At 50.4% G+C, this 20,162-nt stretch overlaps 1 protein-coding gene across 2 annotated transcripts in view; it reads right to left on the bottom strand.

The window, feature by feature from the left end:
* LOC118234277 (septin-7-like) overlaps nt 1–19,538 on the bottom strand; it is a 38,156-nt gene extending 18,618 nt beyond the window's left edge. Inside the window, exons 1-4 of one of the 2 annotated variants that reach the window (XM_035430704.1) lie at nt 19,295–19,538; nt 10,467–10,471; nt 9,622–9,724; nt 4,372–4,478 (exon numbers count right to left, since the gene is read on the bottom strand). In XM_035430704.1, coding sequence (XP_035286595.1) covers nt 4,372–4,478; nt 9,622–9,724; nt 10,467–10,471; nt 19,295–19,349 — 270 coding nt within the window. In that variant the 5' untranslated portion in view covers nt 19,350–19,538. The remainder of the gene's footprint in view (nt 1–4,371; nt 4,479–9,621; nt 9,725–10,466; nt 10,472–19,294) is intronic. The other variant, XM_035430705.1, reaches the window with a different exon arrangement.
* Between the last annotated feature and the right edge of the window lie 624 nt (nt 19,539–20,162).

The raw sequence follows: 20,162 nt of genomic DNA, 5'->3' as shown, positions 1-20,162 counted from the left end.
TTTTAAACTCACAGCTTTGTGAGAACGTCTACAGAGCTGGGGGGGGGGGGTGCGGGGGTGACCGTTCTCATGGAAACACAGGGAGCGGACAACAGGGTCCCACACATGTATGAGTATGACACACTGAAACAACGCTGCGTGTGTGAGTGTATGTGTGCATTTGTGTATGAGTGTGTCTGTGTTTGTGAGTGTGTGTGTGTGTGTGTTTGTGTTTGTGTGCGAGTGTGTCTGTGGGTGTGTGTGCGTTTGTGTGAGAGTGTGTCTGTGTAGGCGTTTGTGTGCGAGTGTGTCTGTGTGTGCGAGTGTGTGTGCGTGTGCGTTTGTGTGTGACTTTGTGCGTGTGTTTGGGGGGGACGCATTGCTTGAGAGGGAATACGGCACAAATTTCAATGGGCTTATTGTGGGCAAGCAAAACCACATGAGTCACACACATACACGCACACACACACACACACACACAATGCGTTAATGTGGGGCAGGGCACACGCTAGGCTAGGCACTGACTGACACAATCCTTACCTCACCGGTAACCCCCAACATCCCCCCCCTTACTGAACACTAAACACTGTCACTGACTGCAGCTCAGCTATACGGGGTGGGGGTGAGGGGAGTGACACACAAGCTGCACAGTGCAGCTGGAGTTCTGTTTGAGCACAGCACAGCGTAGCTGGAGTTCTGTTTGAGCACAGCACAGTGTAGCTGGAGTTCTGTTTGAGCACAGCACAGAGTAGCTGGAGTTCTGTTTGAGCACAGCACAGTGTAGCTGGTGTTCTGTTTGAGCACAGCACAGTGTAGCTGGAGTCCTGTTTGAGCACAGCACAGTGTAGCTGGAGTTCTGTTTGAGCACAGCACAGTGTAGCTGGTGTTCTGTTTGAGCACAGTGTAGCTGGAGTTCTGTTTGAGCACAGCACAGTGTAGCTGGAGTTCTGTTTGAGCACAGCGTAGCTGGTGTTCTGTTTGAGCACAGCACAGTGTAGCTGGTGTTCTGTTTGAGCACAGCACAGTGTAGCTGGAGTTCTGTTTGAGCACAGTGTAGCTGGTGTTCTGTTTGAGCACAGCACAGTGTAGCTGGAGTTCTGTTTGAGCACAGCAGAGTGTAGCTGGAGTTCTGTTTGAGCACAGCACAGAGTAGCTGGAGTTCTGTTTGAGCACAGCACAGTGTAGCTGGTGTTCTGTTTGAGCACAGCACAGTGTAGCTGGAGTTCTGTTTGAGCACAGCACAGTGCAGCTGGTGTTCTGTTTGAGCACAGCACAGTGTAGCTGGAGTTCTGTTTGAGCACAGCACAGTGTAGCTGGTGTTCTATTTGAGCACAGCACAGTGTAGCTGGAGTTCTGTTTGAGCACAGCACAGTGTAGCTGGAGTTTTGTTTGAGCACAGCGTAGCTGGAGTTCTGTTTGAGCACAGCACAGTGTAGCTGGTGTTCTGTTTGAGCACAGTGTAGCTGGAGTTCTGTTTGAGCACAGCACAGTGTAGCTGGAGTTCTGTTTGAGCACAGCACAGTGTAGCTGGTGTTCTGTTTGAGCACAGCACAGTGTAGCTGGAGTTCTGTTTGAGCACAGCGTAGCTGGAGTTCTGTTTGAGCACAGCACAGTGTAGCTGGAGTTCTGTTTGAGCACAGCACAGTGTAGCTGGAGTTCTGTTTGAGCAGAGCACAGTGTAGCTGGAGGTCTGTTTGAGCACAGCACAGTGTAGCTGGAGGTCTGTTTGAGCACAGTGTAGCTGGAGTTCTGTTTGAGCACAGCACAGTGTAGCTGGTGTTCTGTTTGAGCACAGCACAGTGTAGCTGGAGTCCTGTTTGAGCACAGCACAGTGTAGCTGGAGTTCTGTTTGAGCACAGCGTAGCTGGATTTCTGTTTGAGCACAGCACAGTGTAGCTGGTGTTCTGTTTGAGCACAGCACAGTGTAGCTGGTATTCTGTTTGAGCACAGCACAGTGTAGCTGGTGTTCTGTTTGAGCACAGCATAGCTGGAGTTCTGTTTGAGCACAGCACAGTGTAGCTGGAGTTCTGTTTGAGCACAGTGTAGCTGGTGTTCTGTTTGAGCACAGCACAGTGTAGCTGGTGTTCTGTTTGAGCACAGCACAGTGTAGCTGGTGTTCTGTTTGAGCACAGCATAGCTGGAGTTCTGTTTGAGCACAGCACAGTGTAGCTGGAGTTCTGTTTGAGCACAGTGTAGCTGGTGTTCTGTTTGAGCACAGTGTAGCTGGTGTTCTGTTTGAGCACAGCACAGTGTAGCTGGTGTTCTGTTTGAGCACAGTGTAGCTGGAGGTCTGTTTGAGCACAGCACAGTGTAGCTGGAGGTCTGTTTGAGCACAGCGTAGCTGGATTTCTGTTTGAGCACAGCACAGTGTAGCTGGTGTTCTGTTTGAGCACAGCACAGTGTAGCTGGTATTCTGTTTGAGCACAGCACAGTGTAGCTGGTGTTCTGTTTGAGCACAGCATAGTGTAGCTGGAGTTCTGTTTGAGCACAGCACAGTGTAGCTGGTATTCTGTTTGAGCACAGCACAGTGTAGCTGGTGTTCTGTTTGAGCACAGCACAGTGTAGCTGGTGTTCTGTTTGAGCACAGTGTAGCTGGAGTTCTGTTTGAGCACAGCACAGTGTAGCTGGAGTTCTGTTTGAGCACAGCACAGTGTAGCTGGTGTTCTGTTTGAGCACAGCACAGTGTAGCTGGCCTGTGGTCACTTGGTACATTAGACCCAGGCTTTAAGCACACACTCGCACCCACAGCACAGCACAGTGTAGCTGGTGTTCTGTTTGAGCACAGCACAGTGTAGCTGGAGTTCTGTTTGAGCACAGCACAGTTTAGCTGGAGTTCTGTTTGAGCACAGCGTAGCTGGAGGTCTGTTTGAGCACAGCACAGTGTAGCTGGCCTGTGGTCACTTGGTACATTAGACCCAGGCTTTAAGCACACGCTCGCACCCACAGCACAGCACAGTGTAGCTGGTGTTCTGTTTGAGCACAGCACAGTGTAGCTGGCCTGTGGTCACTTGGTACATTAGACCCAGGCTTTAAGCACACGCTCGCACCCACAGCTCACATTTCTGCGTTTAGACAGCCAGGTATTTAATAAATTCAGCTCAAGTGCCTGTGCTCCAGGAAACCCCAGCAGTGATTAGACTGTGCTGAGCGGATTCTGCTCTCTACTTTTCTACACGCCATTTTAACAGCACTTCCTGTCTCTCCCCGTCCACTTCCTGATGTGAGAGAGCGATAGGGGAAGTGGCGGCATGCGAGTCAAACGCAGGCCTGATCACAAAGCCGATTATCTCCCCTGGCCAATCAGAGCGCTGCGCTTACGTGTGTGCGTGTGAGTATGTGTGCATGTGAGTGTGTGTGTGTGTGTGTGTGTGCGTGTGTGCGCGTGTGCATGTGTATGTGTGTGTGAGTGCGTGTGCATGTGTGTGTGTGTGCGTATGTGGGTGAGTGCATGTGTGTGTGTGTGCGTGTGTGTGTGTATGTGTGAGTGCGTGCGTAATGAGCACAGGGGTCACACTGAGGTCGGAAGCTTAAACACAGACCTGTGATTGGACGGGAAGCTGAGATGTCTGTTTTGGAGACGATAACACAAAGCAAAGAGCAACTGGCAAAGTTTAGAGAAACAAGTCATGTGATCTACTGGGGACAGACTGACAGACAGATAATGAGAGACAGACAGGAAGAGAGGCAGGCAGAGAGAAGAGAGAGAGAGGTAGGGAGAGAGAAAGAGGGAGAGAGAGAATGTCACACAGATGTCATTTTCGAAGCAGCTGTATGTTACGCGAAAGGACTTTATCCCGGAATGCAGTGTTAAAATAAAATCACAGTTTCAGCGACGCATTGTCATTTATTGGAATACCAGGGTGTCAGGGTTAGGGTTAAGGTGTCAGGAACAGCTGTGATTGGTCAGTGCTGAGTGCAGCTGAGCCGAGGATGATGATGATGATGATGATGAAGAGGGGGACAGGAAGGACTGTGTGCAAATATTCAGCAGAAGTGTGGTTTAAACAACAAGCACATCTTGATACGAGTCATCTCAGCATGACTACAGTATCTCCACCCTTGTGATGGGGTAAACACACACACACACACGCACACATGCACACACACACCACACAAACACACACACACTCATATATGCACATGCATGCATGCACACACACACGGCAGAAACATTAGTCTGGGAAATGAGCACACCTGCATTACAACAGCCCTCAGGCCGCAGGTCAGAGGTCACAGGTCAGCAGGCTGACCTCAGATTGGTGCAAACTGCCAGGAGGCCTGCTGGACTACTCTAGAGCAGCGGACTTCAAACAGCTCCATCACAGCCAAACAAGCTCATCAGTTAAGATGGCTGACAGCACACGTTTAAGCAGTAAGGGGGAGGTTCTCTACCTGTACGGTCTTCTTAATTCTGTGGGACGGTCCAGGGTATTCCGGGGAGTACAGGTCCGTGAGGAACAGGGAGTTGATGAGGGTGGACTTCCCCAAACCGGACTCTCCTGCGGGGGGTTGGGTGGGGCGGGGCAGGGAGAGCGGGGGGGGGGGGGGTTGGGGGGGGGGAGAGAGAGAGTTTAGGACATCTGCACAGAAGCGAGGATCAAATGCACTCCGACTCCGGAAAACTGCCGGCTGCTGGGAATTCCTCACATTCCCTGGGACCAGAGTGGAGAAGCAGGAAACAGTGCAGGAGATTGGGCCCTGCTACTTACCTGGACCTGAGCTACCTGTGCCACGCCCACCCGCTCCCTGAGCCACGCCCACACGCTCCCTGTGCCACGCCCACCCGCTCCCTGTGCCACGCCCACCCGCTAGCCATGCCACGCCCACCCGCTAGCCGTGCCACAGCAACCCGCTCCCTGAGCCACGCCCACACGCTCCCTGTGTCAGCCCACCCGCTCCCTGTGCCACGCCCACCCGCTCCCTGTGCCATGCCCACCCGCTCCCTGAGCCACGCCCACCCGCTAGCCGTGCCACGCCCACACGCTCCCTGTGCCACGCCCACCCGCTCCCTGAGCCACGCCCACACGCTCCCTGTGTCACGCCCACCCGCTCCCTGTGCCACGCCCACCCGCTCCCTGTGCCACGCCCACCCGCTCCCTGTGCCAGGTATATTACAGTACAGCAGTGGGACTGAATGCTCATCAGAACATGTAGCTTAACCATTTCATAATTCTGCCTGTTTGATAACTGTTAGTTTATTATCCTTTTTTCCATAACTTAATCTATTGTCATGGATACATGGTGCATGAAATGCAAAAATAAGAAAAAGAGACTATAACCCTGACATGACGTTACAAAGCCGGATATGCCCAGCTCAAAGAGGGAGGGAGGGAGGGGATGGGAGGAGGGGAGAGAGGGAGAGAGGAGGGGGAAAGAGAGAGAGAAAATGAGAGAGAAAATGAGAGGAACGCCAAAAAGGAGGGACAGAGAGAAAAGAGAAGAACAGAAGGTTGTAGAATGTGTCTTGTCATTTTGCTTTAAACAAACTCAGGCAACAGAACACCGTTTAGTGGCATGCCTATAAATCTCTTTTCAGCGGAACTGAACCGAAAGAAAGCGAGAGAAAGAAAAGATGTTGGGGGCGGGGGGACAAGAAGAGAGTGGAGGGGGGAAGAAAGGATGACGGAGAAGAAAAAGCATCCATCCACTGCTGTTATTGGCCATCATATCATATGATACATCACACGCGTGTGACCGGGGTTTGGCAGCAATGCACACTGGGAAGGCATGCCAACAGAGCACAATATGAGCTGGACTGGAACCAGAGGGAGGGAGGGGAGAGAGGAACAATGAGAGAGCAAGACAAAGAGAACGTGATATACGGTCATGGGGGAAGAGACAGGCAGAGGTGGATAGAACAAGAGATGGAGAAAATAAGATGAAGTGAAGCAGAGAGAGAGAGGGAGAGAGAGAGAGATAATGACAGACAGAGGAGCCTGAGGTGTCAGCGATCTATCAATCACTTGACTAACCAATCAACCAAATAATCAATCACTCGACTAACCAATCAACCAAATAATCACTCATTCGACTAACCAATAAACCAAATAATCAATCAGTTAACTAACCAATCAACCAACTAATCAGTCACTCAACTAACCTCTAAAACTAACCAATCAATCACTCAACTAACCAAACTATCTCTGAACAAACCAATCAACCAAACAATCAATCACTTAACTAACAAATTAAACTAACCAATCAATCACTCAACTAATCAATCAACCAATGAGCCATCTCTGTTTCTGAACAGCAGCGTTTCCCAGCCGGACGGCAGCAGCGGTGTGTTTCCTGAAGCTTCACGGGAGTTTCATAGCATGGCGAGTGTCAGACACAGATCAGGATGCAGTCTTCTGTTCATTCAAAGCCCAAAACGGAGCACCCCTCCCATGCATTCTGGGAAAGGTCGCTCCCGAGTCGGGGAGGTCCTGGCTTCTCATACACATCTGCCCACATTCCCAGCCCGGCCTCATCCGTCACACAGACAGAGAACTGGCACGCACGCCGTGGGAACGTACTGAGCGCGCTCAGAACCAGAGGGCCTAGTTCTGCACTGAGTCATACTGAGCACGCTCAGAACCAAAGGGCCTCGGTCTGCACTGAGTCATACTGAGCACGCTCAGAACCAGAGGGCCTAGTTCTGCACTGAGTCATACTGAGCGCGCTCAGAACCAAAGGGCCTCGGTCTGCACTGAGTCATACTGAGCGCGCTCAGAACCAAAGGGCCTAGTTCTGCAGTCATACTGAGCACGCTCAGAACCAGAGGGCCTAGTTCTGCAGAGTCATACTGAGCGCGCTCAGAACCAAAGGGCCTAGTTCTGCACAGTCATACTGAGCGTGCTCAGAACCAAAGGGCCTACTTCTGCACTGAGTCATACTGAGCACGCTCAGAACCAAAGGGCCTACTTCTGCACTGAGTCATACTGAGCGCGCTCAGAACCAAAGGGCCTAATTCTGCACTGAGTCATACTTAGCGTGCTCAGAACCAAAGGGCCTAATTCTGCACTGAGTCATACTTAGCGTGCTCAGAACCAAACGGCCTAGTTCTGCAGTCATACTGAGCGTGCTCATACTGAAGGGCCCAGTTCTGCAGTCATACTGAGCACGCTCAGAACCAAAGGGCCTAGGTCTGCACTGAGTCATACTGAGCGCGCTCAGAACTAAAGGGCCTAGTTCTGCAGAGTCATACTGAGCATGCTCAGAACCAAAGGGCCAAGTTCTGCACAGTCATACTGAGCATGCTCAGAACCAAAGGGCCTAGTTCTGCACAGTCATACTGAGCATGCTCAGAACCAAAGGGCCTAGTTCTGCACAGTCATACTGAGCACGCTCAGACTGAAAGGCATTGCTCACGCCCTCTTTTCCTCAACCTACTGAGCCTCCAATGCCCCACTCACCCTTCCCACAATGCTTTACAGGCACAGGCCTGCTCTGAAACACCTGACCACAATCGGAACAGACTAAAACAGACAAGTAAGTTGTAAGGCTACATCATCAAATCTGACCATGAATCATAATTTGTCTGATTTGTCTAAGCTATACAAGAATAAACATGCATACGTGCACACACATACACAAGCTCACAATCACACACACACACACACACACACACACACACATGCTCACACCCAGATAGACACACACGCTCACAATCACACACACACACACATGCTCACAACCACACACATACACACGCAGACAGACACACACACACACACCACACATGCAGACACACACACACACTCACACACAGTGGTGTGTTCGGATAGGATGCTGGAACAAGCACAGGCTCCATGCTCTGTCCAACGCTTTCCCTGAGTTTGACCCCTGCGGGTCTGCAGACACGTGCAGAATAAACCTGTAGGCAGAGAGGACTGTGGGTAAACCTTGCCACAGGCAGGGTGGGATTGTGGGTAAAGCTGGGGCTGGTCAGGCCACTGGGGCTGAATCCAGCATACTTCCTTTAAAGGAAATCTACAGCAGCTGTGTAAACTACAGGAGGGGGGGGGAGAGAGAGGGAGGGGGGAGGGGGGAGGGGGGAGAGAGAGGGTGGAGACAGAGGGGGGGAGAGAGGGGAAGAGAGAGAGAGAGGGAGGGGGGAGGGGGGAGAGAGAGAGGGGGAGAGGGGGAGAGAGGGAGAGAGAGGGGGAGGGGGGATGAGAGAGGGAGAGAGGGCGGGAGGGAGAAAGAGGGAGAGAGGGGGGAGAGGGGAGAGAGTACGACAGAGGGAGGCGGGGGGAGAGAGAGTGGTACAGAGATGGCTGGATGGGCAGACAGGGGGACAGAAGCTTCCCCACCAGCAGGCCCCGCCCACCCACAGGCCCCACCCACCAGCAGGCCCCACCCAGCATCCTCAGAGCAGAGAGAGAGCTGCACGACCGTCTCCGTGGGAACTGCTACCACCACCCCCTCCTTTACACTCACACTGTGTGTGTGTGTGTGTGTGTGTGCGTGAGTGAGTGACTGAGTGAGTGAGTGAGTGTATGGTGTGTGTGTGTGTATGTGTGTATGTGTGTGTGTGTGAGTGAGTGAGTGAGTGAGTGCATGGTGTGTGTGTGTGTGAGTGAGTGAGTGAGTGAGTGAGTGAGTGAGTGAGTGAGTGTATGGTGTGTGTGTAGGTGTGTGTGTGTGAGTGAGTGAGTGAGTGTATGGTGTGTGTGTAGGTGTGTGTGTGTGAGAGTGAGTGAGTGAGTGAGTGCATGGTGTGTGTGTGTGTGTGTGTGTGTGTGTGAGTGAGTGAGTGAGTGAGTGAGTGAGTGAGTGAGTGAGTGAGTGAGTGAGTGAGTGAGTGTCTGTGTGTGTGTGTGTGTGAGTGAGTGAGTGAGTGTATGGTGTGTGTGTGTGTGTGTGTGTGTGAGTGAGTGAGTGAGTGAGTGAGTGAGTGAGTGTATGGTGTGTGTGTGTGTGTGTGAGTGAGTGAGTGAGTGTATGGTGTGTGTGTGTATCTGTGTGTGTGTGTGTGTGTGTGTGTGAGTGAGTGTATGGTGTGTGTGTGTGTGTGTGTGTGTGTGTGTGTGTGTGTGAGTGAGTGAGTGAGTGAGTGTGTATGGTGTGTGTGTCTGTGTGTGTGTGAGTGAGTGAGTGTATGGTGTGTGTGTGTGAGTGTGTGAGTGTGTGAGTGAGTGAGTGAGTGAGTGAGTGAGTGTATGGTGTGTGTGTGTGTGTGAGTGTGTGAGTGAGTGAGTGAGTGAGTGAGTGAGTGAGTGAGTGTGTGTGTCTGTGTGTGTGTGAGTGAGTGAGTGAGTGAGTGTATGGTGTGTGTGTGTGTGTCTGTGTGTGTGTGCGTCTGAGTGAGTGAGTGTATGGTGTGTGTGTGTGTGTCTGTGTGTGTGTGTGTGAGTGAGTGAGTGAGTGAGTGAGTGAGTGTGTGCGGACGGATGGAGTGTAGCACAGTGGGTAAGGAACTGGGCTTGTAACCGAAAGGTCGCAGGTTCGATTCCCGGGTAAGGACACTGCCGTTGTACCCTTGAGCAAGGTACTTCACTGAAATTGCTTCAGTATATATCCAGCTGTATTAATGGATACTATGTAAAAGTTGTGTAAGTCGCTCTGGATAAGAGCGTCTGCTAAATGCCTGTAATGTAATGTAATGTGCATGTATGTATGTTCTAACCCCCCCTCCTGAAGCACAGGGACACTCACCCACGACCATGAGGGTGAACTGGAACCCCCTCTTCACCGACTTCCTGTACACCTGGTTGGGCAGGTTGGCAAAGCCCACGTAACCATCTAGGTTCTTCTGTTGCTGTGGAAACACAGACCCAACTCCAGAGATTTAACCATACTGCTTACCACTAACGGTCACTTCACCGCCCATATAAGGTACAGTCTCCCCAAATCCCAGCATTCTTTGCAAGAATTATACTCCAGCACATGCGCTCAAATCTCTCTCTCTCTCACACACATGCACACACGCACGCACGCACACACACGCACACACACACACGCACACACACACACGCATGCACGCACGTGCCCCCACTCACGCACGCACACACACGCACACACACACACACATGCACTCACACACACGCACACACACACACACACACACACGCACACACACACACATGCACTCACACACACACACACGCACACACACACACATGCACTCACACGCACACACGCTTGCACGCACACTAACACACGCACACTAACACACACACACACACACACACACATGCACTCACACACACACACGCTTGCACACACACTAACACACACACACACATATGCAGACAGACACGCGGGCTGACGGACAGGCGCTCCGCTCCGCGTGTGCTGTCTCCCCCTCCGGCGGCTCAAGGGCAGGAGCAGAGTTTCCCTCCCGAACGTTTCGGGACACGGGTACGAGCTTTCACAGCCCAGCCGGAGGAACATTACAGGTCTGTCTTACAGCCGAGCACGGAACCCGTCTCTGCCAGATAAACACACTCCGCTTGCTTCTTTAAGCTCTTTAAAGGTGAACACAAACGCAAATGACTTACAGCTGCTTCCAGAGGCATCATAGGGGTGTTTCCAAGGGGGGTCCAGGTTGCAGGAATTTGTGGTTGATGAGGAGAAGAAGGGGTAGTGGTGTTTGGGGTACCCCAAGGGTCCAGCGAGAACAGACAAAAAAAATTATAAATCAAGAAAGATTTAGCCCAATGGAAGTACATCCACAGTCAAACATAATTCAACCAATCAATCTTTAGATAGATGCTTTTCAGGCTATTAGCCTGCTTATCTGCCAGAGAAAAAGCATTAGTTTAAAATCAGTATTAAAAGATTACAAGGCCAACCTACTAATAGGATTAAGGATAACAATTAAGCAACAGCTTCCGCCCAGCCCCGAGTCACAGAGCTGGATCAGGCACATAATGTGGCACAGGCCAAACGGTTTCCAGGTCCATTGGAGGCCTTTAGCCTGCAGTCATGTGGTTGGCCAGAGAAAGCAAAAACCTGCCACTGGTTCAGACGCCTCACTGATTGACAGTGGTCACACAATGATAGCCCCACCCATTGTCAGGTTCAGCGCGAATAAAGCTCATTGTGACATCACAATGGGGTTCAGGAAGCCTGGAAGCTGCAGACCTGATCAAACTCGCATCCATAAACTTTAACCCTTCAGACGCTGGTAAAACCACACCGGCAGATTACTAAGGATTTTCAGCCCACTAAAGCACAAGCATGTAAAATAAGTGTTTTTCTCTGAACGCTGGTGAAGATTGATATCTGCACTGAAACTGGCTGAATTTTACCAGCATCTGAAGGGTTAAAGGGTTTTGAATAGTGAACTGACCCAGGCCAGCCACCCACACACTCAAAGTGCTGGTAAATCATCTGTTTATCCACATCCTACTCCAGAGCCGGCCTCTGAAGGACAAAAATACAATGAGTATAAAACAAAAAAAGAGAACACATTTCAGTGTGTGTGAGTGTGTGTGTGTTCATTCAGTTACAACTCCAGCAAGACCACAGGCACGACTCTTCAAAAAAAAAAAAACCCCCAGCTTTTTTGTTTGCTAAAAATCCAGATAGATGTCCATGAAACATGTACACAGCAAGAAAATAAAAATGCAGCAGAGCAGAGAGAAGGACCGCAGGGACGCACCGGAGAACAGGTTTCTGGCTCTATACCTCAGTCCTCATCCTGATTGAGAAACAGGAGGGTTTTTACAAACCATCTTCCCCCGATCACACCAGCTGAGTGTGCGTGTGTGAAAATGTGTGACTGCGCATGTGCGTGCGTGTGTGAGAATGTGTGACTGCGCATGTGCGTGCGTGGGTGTGCGTGTGTGAGAATGTGTGACTGCGCATGTGTGTGCGTGGGTGTGCGTGTGTGAGAATGTGTGACTGCGCATGTTCGTGTGTGTGTGAGACTGACTGTAATGTACCTGCTGTAGTCTGCAGTCTATAACTCACACTGGGCTGTACTTACTGTAATGTACCTGCTGTAGACTATAACTCACGCTGGGCAGTACTGACTGTAATGTACCTGCTGTAGTCTGCAGTCTATAACTCACACCGGGCTGTACTGACTGTAATGTACCTGCTGTAGTCTGCAGTCTATAACTCACACCGGGCTGTACTGACTGTAATGTACCTGCTGTAGACTACAACTCACGCTGGGCTGTACTGACTGTAATGTACCTGCTGTAGTCTGCAGTCTATAACTCACACCGGGCTGTACTGACTGTAATGTACCTGCTGTAGACTATAACTCACACTGGGCTGTACTGACTGTAATGTACCTGCTGTAGTCTGCAGTCTATAACTCACGCCGGGCTGTACTGACTGTAATGTACCTGCTGTAGTCTGAAGTCTATAACTCACACTGGGCTGTACTGACTGTAATGTACCTGCTGTAGTCTGCAGTCTATAACTCACACTGGGCTGTACTGACTGTAATGTACCTGCTGTAGACTATAACTCACACCGGGCTGTACTGACTGTAATGTACCTGCTGTAGTCTGCAGTCTATAACTCACACCGGGCTGTACTGACTGTAATGTACCTGCTGTAGACTATAACTCACACCGGGCTGTACTGACTGTAATGTACCTGCTGTAGTCTGCAGTCTATAACTCACACCGGGCTGTACTGACTGTAATGTACCTGCTGTAGTCTGCAGTCTATAACTCACACCGGGCTGTACTGACTGTAATGTACCTGCTGTAGACTATAACTCACGCCGGGCTGTACTGACTGTAATGTACCTGCTGTAGTCTGCAGTCTATAACTCACACCGGGCTGTACTGACTGTAATGTACATGCTGTGGTCTATAACTCACGCCGGGCTGTACTGACTGTAATGTACCTGCTGTAGTCTGCAGTCTATAACTCACGCCGGGCTGTACTGACTGTAATGTACCTGCTGTGGTCTATAACTCACGCCGGGCTGTACTGACTGTAATGTACCTGCTGTGGTCTATAACTCACACTGGGCTGTACTTACTGTAATGTACCTGCTGTAGTCTGCAGTCTATAACTCACGCCGGGCTGTACTGACTGTAATGTACCTGCTGTAGTCTGCAGTCTATAACTCACGCCGGGCTGTACTGACTGTAATGTACCTGCTGTAGTCTGCAGTCTATAACTCACAGCTTCAGTACTGCAGGAACGGAAACACACCGACATTCAGACCCATATTTCTCCAGTATGGACAGTAACAGTATAAACCTTACGAGCGGTATAAATCCCAGACTTCAGAGTAGAACAGCCTCAGCCCAGATTTTAGTGGAGCACAAATCATAATTAAGCACCACATAAATCCCAGCTCAGCCGAACCGTTAGATCGGCCATCGGCCCGGCGCAGAGCGCAAAGGGAACGCCGGAATGATCGGAGACGGGGAGGCCGTGGCGTGGCGGGGGGTGTGGCAAGGGGGGGGGGGGCGTGGTGGGGGGGGGGGGAGCGTGGCGTGGCGGGGGGGCGGGGGGGGGGTTTGTGGCGGGGGGTGGGGCGGAGGATGGCTGCAGGGGAACTCGGCTCCTCAGACGCCTTTGTTACACACCAGCTTTCCACCAAACGCGAGCGCGAGGGCTACATCACGCTGATTTAACGCGCACTCCTATCCTGACACTCCGAGCGCATGAGAACGTACGCCTATCCGCCGAAGCATTATGGGTAACTGTGCTGCACAGCCATTGGCCGATCAAAAAGAAGGCGGGGCTAACACCCAAGGCCAGAATTCCCCGAGCGCACGGTGCAGGGAACCCCCTCTTCCCCCTGACCGCCGATCCGTTTCGGGGGTTCCCGCTGACCTCTGCTCCGGCGACATAGCTCAGGAGGTAAGAGCGGTTGTCTGGCAGTCGGAGGGTTGCTGGTTCGATCCCCGCCCTGGGCGTGTCGAAGTGTCCCTGAGCAAGATACCTAACCCCTAACTGCTCTGGTGAATGAGAGGCATCAGTTGTAAAGCGTTTTGGATAAAAGCGCTATATAAATGCAGTCCATTTACCATTCTTAATGAGCTCATTAATCAGAGTCATTCAAGCGACACTAGGGCCTCATTACTGGGAAGCTGAGTGACAGTGGAAGGGCGCTCGGCTAATTAGCTAATTGACCCGGGCTAATTAGAGGAAATTAAAACGTGCGGCCACACCGGCCCTCCTGCCCACACTGCCTATAAACTACAGACTGTCCCCTATAACTGCTCCTGCAGTGGGCGCTCTGTACAGCCCAGTGTTGCCTGTGAGGGAAATGGCTGACCTGTCCTCTCTGTCTTTGAATGGGTCGGATGAACCAACCAGCTGTGTGTGTGTGTGCATGTGTGTGTGGGTGCGAGTGTGTGTACTGACACGTTCGCACTACAACGCGCAAGCCTTCCAATTGGCTCATTCGACTCACCGATTTACAGTAAATGGCAGCCACGCCCACTCAGAGGGCTCACGACAGAATAAACCAGAACCCCAGTTTCTCTGGGAAACGAAAGGCCCGGTCGGTCGCCATTGGTTACGTGCCACTTCTTCCAAACCAGTCTCACACTTCCCTTCCTGCACGAGAGTGTCACACAATCGCACACGTCACCTACTCCAAAACCATAGACGTCCGCGGTATAATCCAGTCACCACAGACACACAAGCGCATGAGGCAGGCAGAGCACAACCAACAACATCACAACCGTCACCAAAAATACATCAGTCAAAAGCTCTCATAAAATGACTCACCCACAACCCCATACACCATCTCATACTCCAGACGAACCACTACCACGTCTCACAGACACGCCTGCTACAGCCAATCAAGTGGCACGTTTAAGATGGAGCACTACCATAGACGCTCACAGCATCACTTGATCCAGTGACACTAGTGACACAGTCCAGAGTGACCACTGCCACAGACACTAGTGACACAGTCCAGAGTGACCACTACCACAGACGCTAGTGACACAGTCCAGAGTGACCAGTACCACAGACGCTAGTGACACAGTCCAGAGTGACCACTACCACAGACGCTAGTGACACAGTCCAGAGTGACCACTGCCACAGACGCTAGTGACACAGTCCAGAGTGACCACTGCCACAGACGCTAGTGACACAGTCCAGAGTGACCACTGCCACAGATGCTACCACAGACTCTAGAGATACAGTCCAGAGTGGCCACTACCACAGACGATAGAGATACAGTCCAGAGTGGCCACTACCACAGACTCTAGAGATACAGTCCAGAGTGGCCACTACCACAGACGATACAGAGATACAGTACATTCCTGAAGAACCGTCCTGCCAAAAGCTTACAGAGAGAGCGCGCTAATTTTAGACACTCATAAGGAACGGACTGCATTCAGACCCACAGTTGAACAAACAATCTTTTTTTCTCTCTCCCTCTCTCTCACCCTCCCCCCCTCTCGCTCCATTTCTCTCTCTCTCTCATCCCCCTCTCTCTCTCTCTCTCCACAGGATGCAGGCCCATGTAGAGACACCAGTGGAATAGCTGGCATGCCGGGGGCAATGTATTGTTGGGCTGGGTCAAAGTCGTGAGGGGAACACGGTACTGGGGGGCTGGGTTAGGGTTGTGGGGGGGGGACACGGTACTGGGGGGCTGGGTCAGGGTCGTGGGGGGGGACATGGTATTGGGGGGCTGGGCCAGGGTCGTGGGGGGGGACACGGTACTGGGGGGCTGGGTCAGGGTCGTGAGGGGAACACGGTACTGGGGGGCTGGGTCAGGGTCGTGGGGGGGGACATGGTATTGGGGGGCTGGGCCAGGGTCGTGGGGGGGGACACGGTACTGGGGGGCTGGGTCAGGGTCGTGGGGGGGGACATGGTATTGGGGGGCTGGGTCAGGGTCGTGGGGGGGGACATGGTATTGGGGGGCTGGGTCAGGGTCGTGGGGGGGGACATGGTATTGGGGGGCTGGGTCAGGGTCGTGGGGGGGGGGGCATGGTATTGGGGGGCTGGGTTAGGGTTGTGGGGGGGGGGACATGGTATTCGGGGGGCTGTGTTAGGGTCGTGGGGGGGGACATGGTATTGGGGGGCTGGGTCAGGGTCGTGGGGGGGGACACGGTACTGGGGGGCTGGGTCAGGGTCGTGGGGGGGACACGGTATTGGGGGGCTGGGTCAGGGTCGTGGGGGGGGAAAGTGCCAGAAAACGTAGTGCGATGCGCCTGAATCTACAGGACTAAACAAGCAGCAGGTACACACACACACGCACACACACACACACACACACACACTCACTCACACACACTCTCACACACACACACACACACTCACACACACACACACACACACACACTCACACACCCACACACACAAACACTCACACGCACACTCATGCGCACACACACACACAAACACTTTCTCTCGCTCACACTCTCACACACATATTACATACACACACACACAGACACACACACACATTCAAACATAGACACAAACACTTCCTCTTTCTCTTAAACACACACATTACGTACATGCTCCCTAACACTCTCACACACAAACACACATATATATATACACACACACAGACAAATACTTTTTCTCTTGCAGACACACAGACGCATATATTACATACACGTTCACTAACACTCTCTCTGATATACTCAAACACACAAATATGCAAACACTCATTTGCTATGTACATACTCATTAAAACGCTCATATAAATACACACAGCAGTTTCCCAACTGGAATACCTCCATATCCCACATAACCAGTAGACCAGGCTTAATGCCTGTACTCTATCATTAAAGCCCTGTGAGGTGTTTAGTGTCCTGCGTGCTAAAACCATGTCTAAAAGCCTGCACCTCCTATCGCACAGTGTCCCCATCACAGCACAGGTGCAGCGCATTCACTTGGTTCAGAGGGGATAACGCCCACTACTGGGTGATCTGAGAAGGAATGCTTCATAGCCAGGTATCAACCAAACTCACTTGCTCTTAACCCGCTGCTGCAATTACGTTGTTCTTACAGGAGAAACCGACGGCAAAAATGCACTCAACCTTCGTTTCCCTGGCGACCACTGTGCCTGAGTAGAGTAAGCTACAGCGAGAGACTAAACTATACTGTGCCCGAGTAGAGTAAGCTATCGCGAGAGAATGTCACCGCCAAGACAAAGCGTTTATATATTATTTGAAAAATTAACCTTCCAACGTTATGGTGGGGGGTGCCGAAGAAGCAACGATCAAACAACTTTATGCTATAGAACAGAAACACAACCGACCATTTTTAGGGAAATTAAAGCGAAATAATTTGCCGTTCCCATGTTCACAAAATACAAGATGTTAAAGCACAGTGAACTTGACGCGTTATTAGAAAAGCCATGCAGCCCCATTCATTAGCTACATTAAGCTACACTATTGCAGGGCTGAGGGGAACAAAAGCCCGTCCGGCCGTGGCTACTGCTCAGACGACCTCCGCGGGACGGCACCACACAAAGGATGCATTTATAACAGCGAAATCATAATACATAGCAGGAATTCCATGGAGAGACAAGAGAAAATATTAGCGTTCAAAACTGTACGGACTTTACGACCAAGTCTCTTTAAAAAAAACAAAAAAAAAGACTTAAAAAGCAGGCAATGGTGGAGGATCGCGCAGTCACGTGTCGGTGAAATCGTTCACTTCAAATAGCATGTGATTTTTAGCGTGATTACAATCAACCGAGTTTTCTCAGAGGAAAACGAATACGCAAGGCTTCCATTTCGCCCAGAGGCGCGCAGAGATGCTCCCAATCGCCCGTTTCATTCTCTACACCACCGCGCACTCGCTCTCGCGTACCGTCAGCCAGAAAGACCTGTATAATCTCTCCGAGCCGGCACAAACCCGTCGAGAAAAGCACTCAATAGCTCTCTAAAGAAACACGCGAAAGCCGATATTTTAAAAGCAAGGGAGCAATAATAATCGCGTAATGCGTCACTGTGAACTAGTGACAACCCCTCGGGGATCTGAACTCAGGAATGCCCGGGTCGGTCTCTGTCGCGATAGTTTAAGTATTAATACAAGGACTCTGGTCGTCGCCATAGGCGTCTGGTGACGGGGTTAGGGATCTGAGAACAGAGGTCTTTGATTATACCTGACCCACAAAAAGAAACCAAAGTTCAGCCGTAGCTACAACTCTGTCCATTTCAGTACTCTCAGTACAAGACTATTTTACGGGACACGGTACAGATCATCGGTGGCAAACTCAATCACCATACTTATAAATCACGACACAGACGAAACGATAATGCCATAGTCTGTCAAATCTGTTATTGTGGGGTATGATCAAACTAGGGGCTAACTTGTCTAATTCATTCTCAGGTTGTTCTAAGCTGCACGTTTATACGCCCGTGGTAGCAAAATATCCAAACTAGACAGGGTAATGTAAGAATGTAGCCGTGCACCCGGAGAGTGTCAGACAGAAGAGAGCTGGAGTATTTCCAGAACATCCTACCGCCAGATTAAAGAAAGCATCTAACGCTGATGTTATTAGTTTACAACCTAATTAAATGCTGCTAGAACGTTTCGCAATTATTTATTTGGAAATAGTTTCTCTCTATCATTGTAGTAGACAATGACATTTAGCAACCTAACAGTGGGCTATCTGGATGACTTGCATTGTGTTTTCAATGAATTTCACAGTTCAGTCATCTGTATTTGCTGACTACCTAGTTACGCGATTCTGTGTCGTATCCCACAAGCTAACATTGCGAGATAATCTTTCCAGATCAATACAGACTTGTAACTCTTACATTAACGCAACATGTTTGTTATCAGCTAGCGGTTATCATTGTCCTGTAATAACATCAAATTAGCAATCACGATAAACTTGGAATTCAACTAATGTTAGCTTGCTACAGTGTGCTACTTGATTCAGTGAAATCTTTCAATATGCTAGCCTTAGGCTTAACTGTGCGTGAAGTCAAGACTTTTCTACGCCAGTGGCAGGTCACATCTACCTGTTACCTAACTAGCTAAGGCTAGTTCACACATAAAAATCCAAAGCTAACATAGCGGAGTTAGCTTAAGTGGAGCTGATGTAGCTAGCAAGCGATTCTAGACAGTAGAGTCTAACGTTAAGTTAGCCAGACGTCTCGCTGGACGTCACCACTCCAAAATACGTGAAATAGAATCTCACGCAATCGCCGAAAAAAGTAAAAATGTAAAGCACCAGATTACCAGCCCCACTAGCAAGTGGATTAATGAACATTAGTAGCCAGTTAAGATGAGCTGGCTTAACGACCGAGAAAGCCACAGACGAGGAGGGAAAGACAGGAAATACCTCCTGGCGCTCACTTTGCAAATATTTCTTTATTTCATTTTTTTAAGTCGCTTAAGGTTGATAGTTATAACATTTACAAACACCCCACGAGTACAGTTAAATGCACAGTTTGAGTGGACAGAGAGACAGACTCACCCATGATGTTGACGCTCGCTGCCGCCTCTGTAGCTGATTTTTCACAGTCCGACATCCCCCCCTTCGCGCAGTGACGCACACCCCTCCACTCCACACACACACACACACACCACTGAAATGACTATGACACACTGACACACACACACACACACACAGAAACACGAACTCACACGCGTAACTTTTCCCACGTAGCGGGCCAGCTGTTGACTCTTGGCTATTTAGTTAAATTGCGCACCCGCCCCTTGGTGAATAGTGGAGAGTCGCGGAGCAACGCCGCCGCACAGGTCTCGCGAGACTTCCGCAGGTTTTATGAGTCTTCGCCTGGCCATACCAGAGGGATTTTTCGGATTTTTAGAGAGAGAGAAACATGATAGAACCAGACGTGTTATCATTGGCCGGCGAATTTCCCCAGTCCGCTTTTGACCGCAAACATGGTTTAGGATTACAACACCACAGTCTTACAAAATCCAGAAATACTCGGCATAACAGCGCAAATAACCGCTCTACTTTCGCTAAATTGGAATAACTATTACAAAAGTAGTCAGTAGTGCCTTAACCGCGAAACTTTCTGTCCAGGTTCCAAACGCACTAAATCTTAACCTTCCATGTCGGTGGTACAAACCAGAATAAATTAATTTCCGTGCAATTAATCGTGATAACCTTTGTGGACTATTTCCAAAATGAAGGCGAGATTATCTATACCCAATACAACATTACCAACCATAATACTTAAGTATATATCAGTGTATAGCGCGCTAACTGTTCAGTGCATTTGAAGCATTGAAAACTGGCGACAAAAATTCTGTCTTATACGGGTTATTGTATCTGCGTTACCTCACAATCGCATGGCTATACTCGAAAATGTAGC

Source organism: Anguilla anguilla, chromosome 8, assembly GCF_013347855.1.
Source record: "Anguilla anguilla isolate fAngAng1 chromosome 8, fAngAng1.pri, whole genome shotgun sequence".
Taxonomy (NCBI): Eukaryota; Metazoa; Chordata; class Actinopteri; order Anguilliformes; family Anguillidae; genus Anguilla; species Anguilla anguilla.
This window is presented reverse-complemented; position numbering and strand designations above follow the sequence as displayed.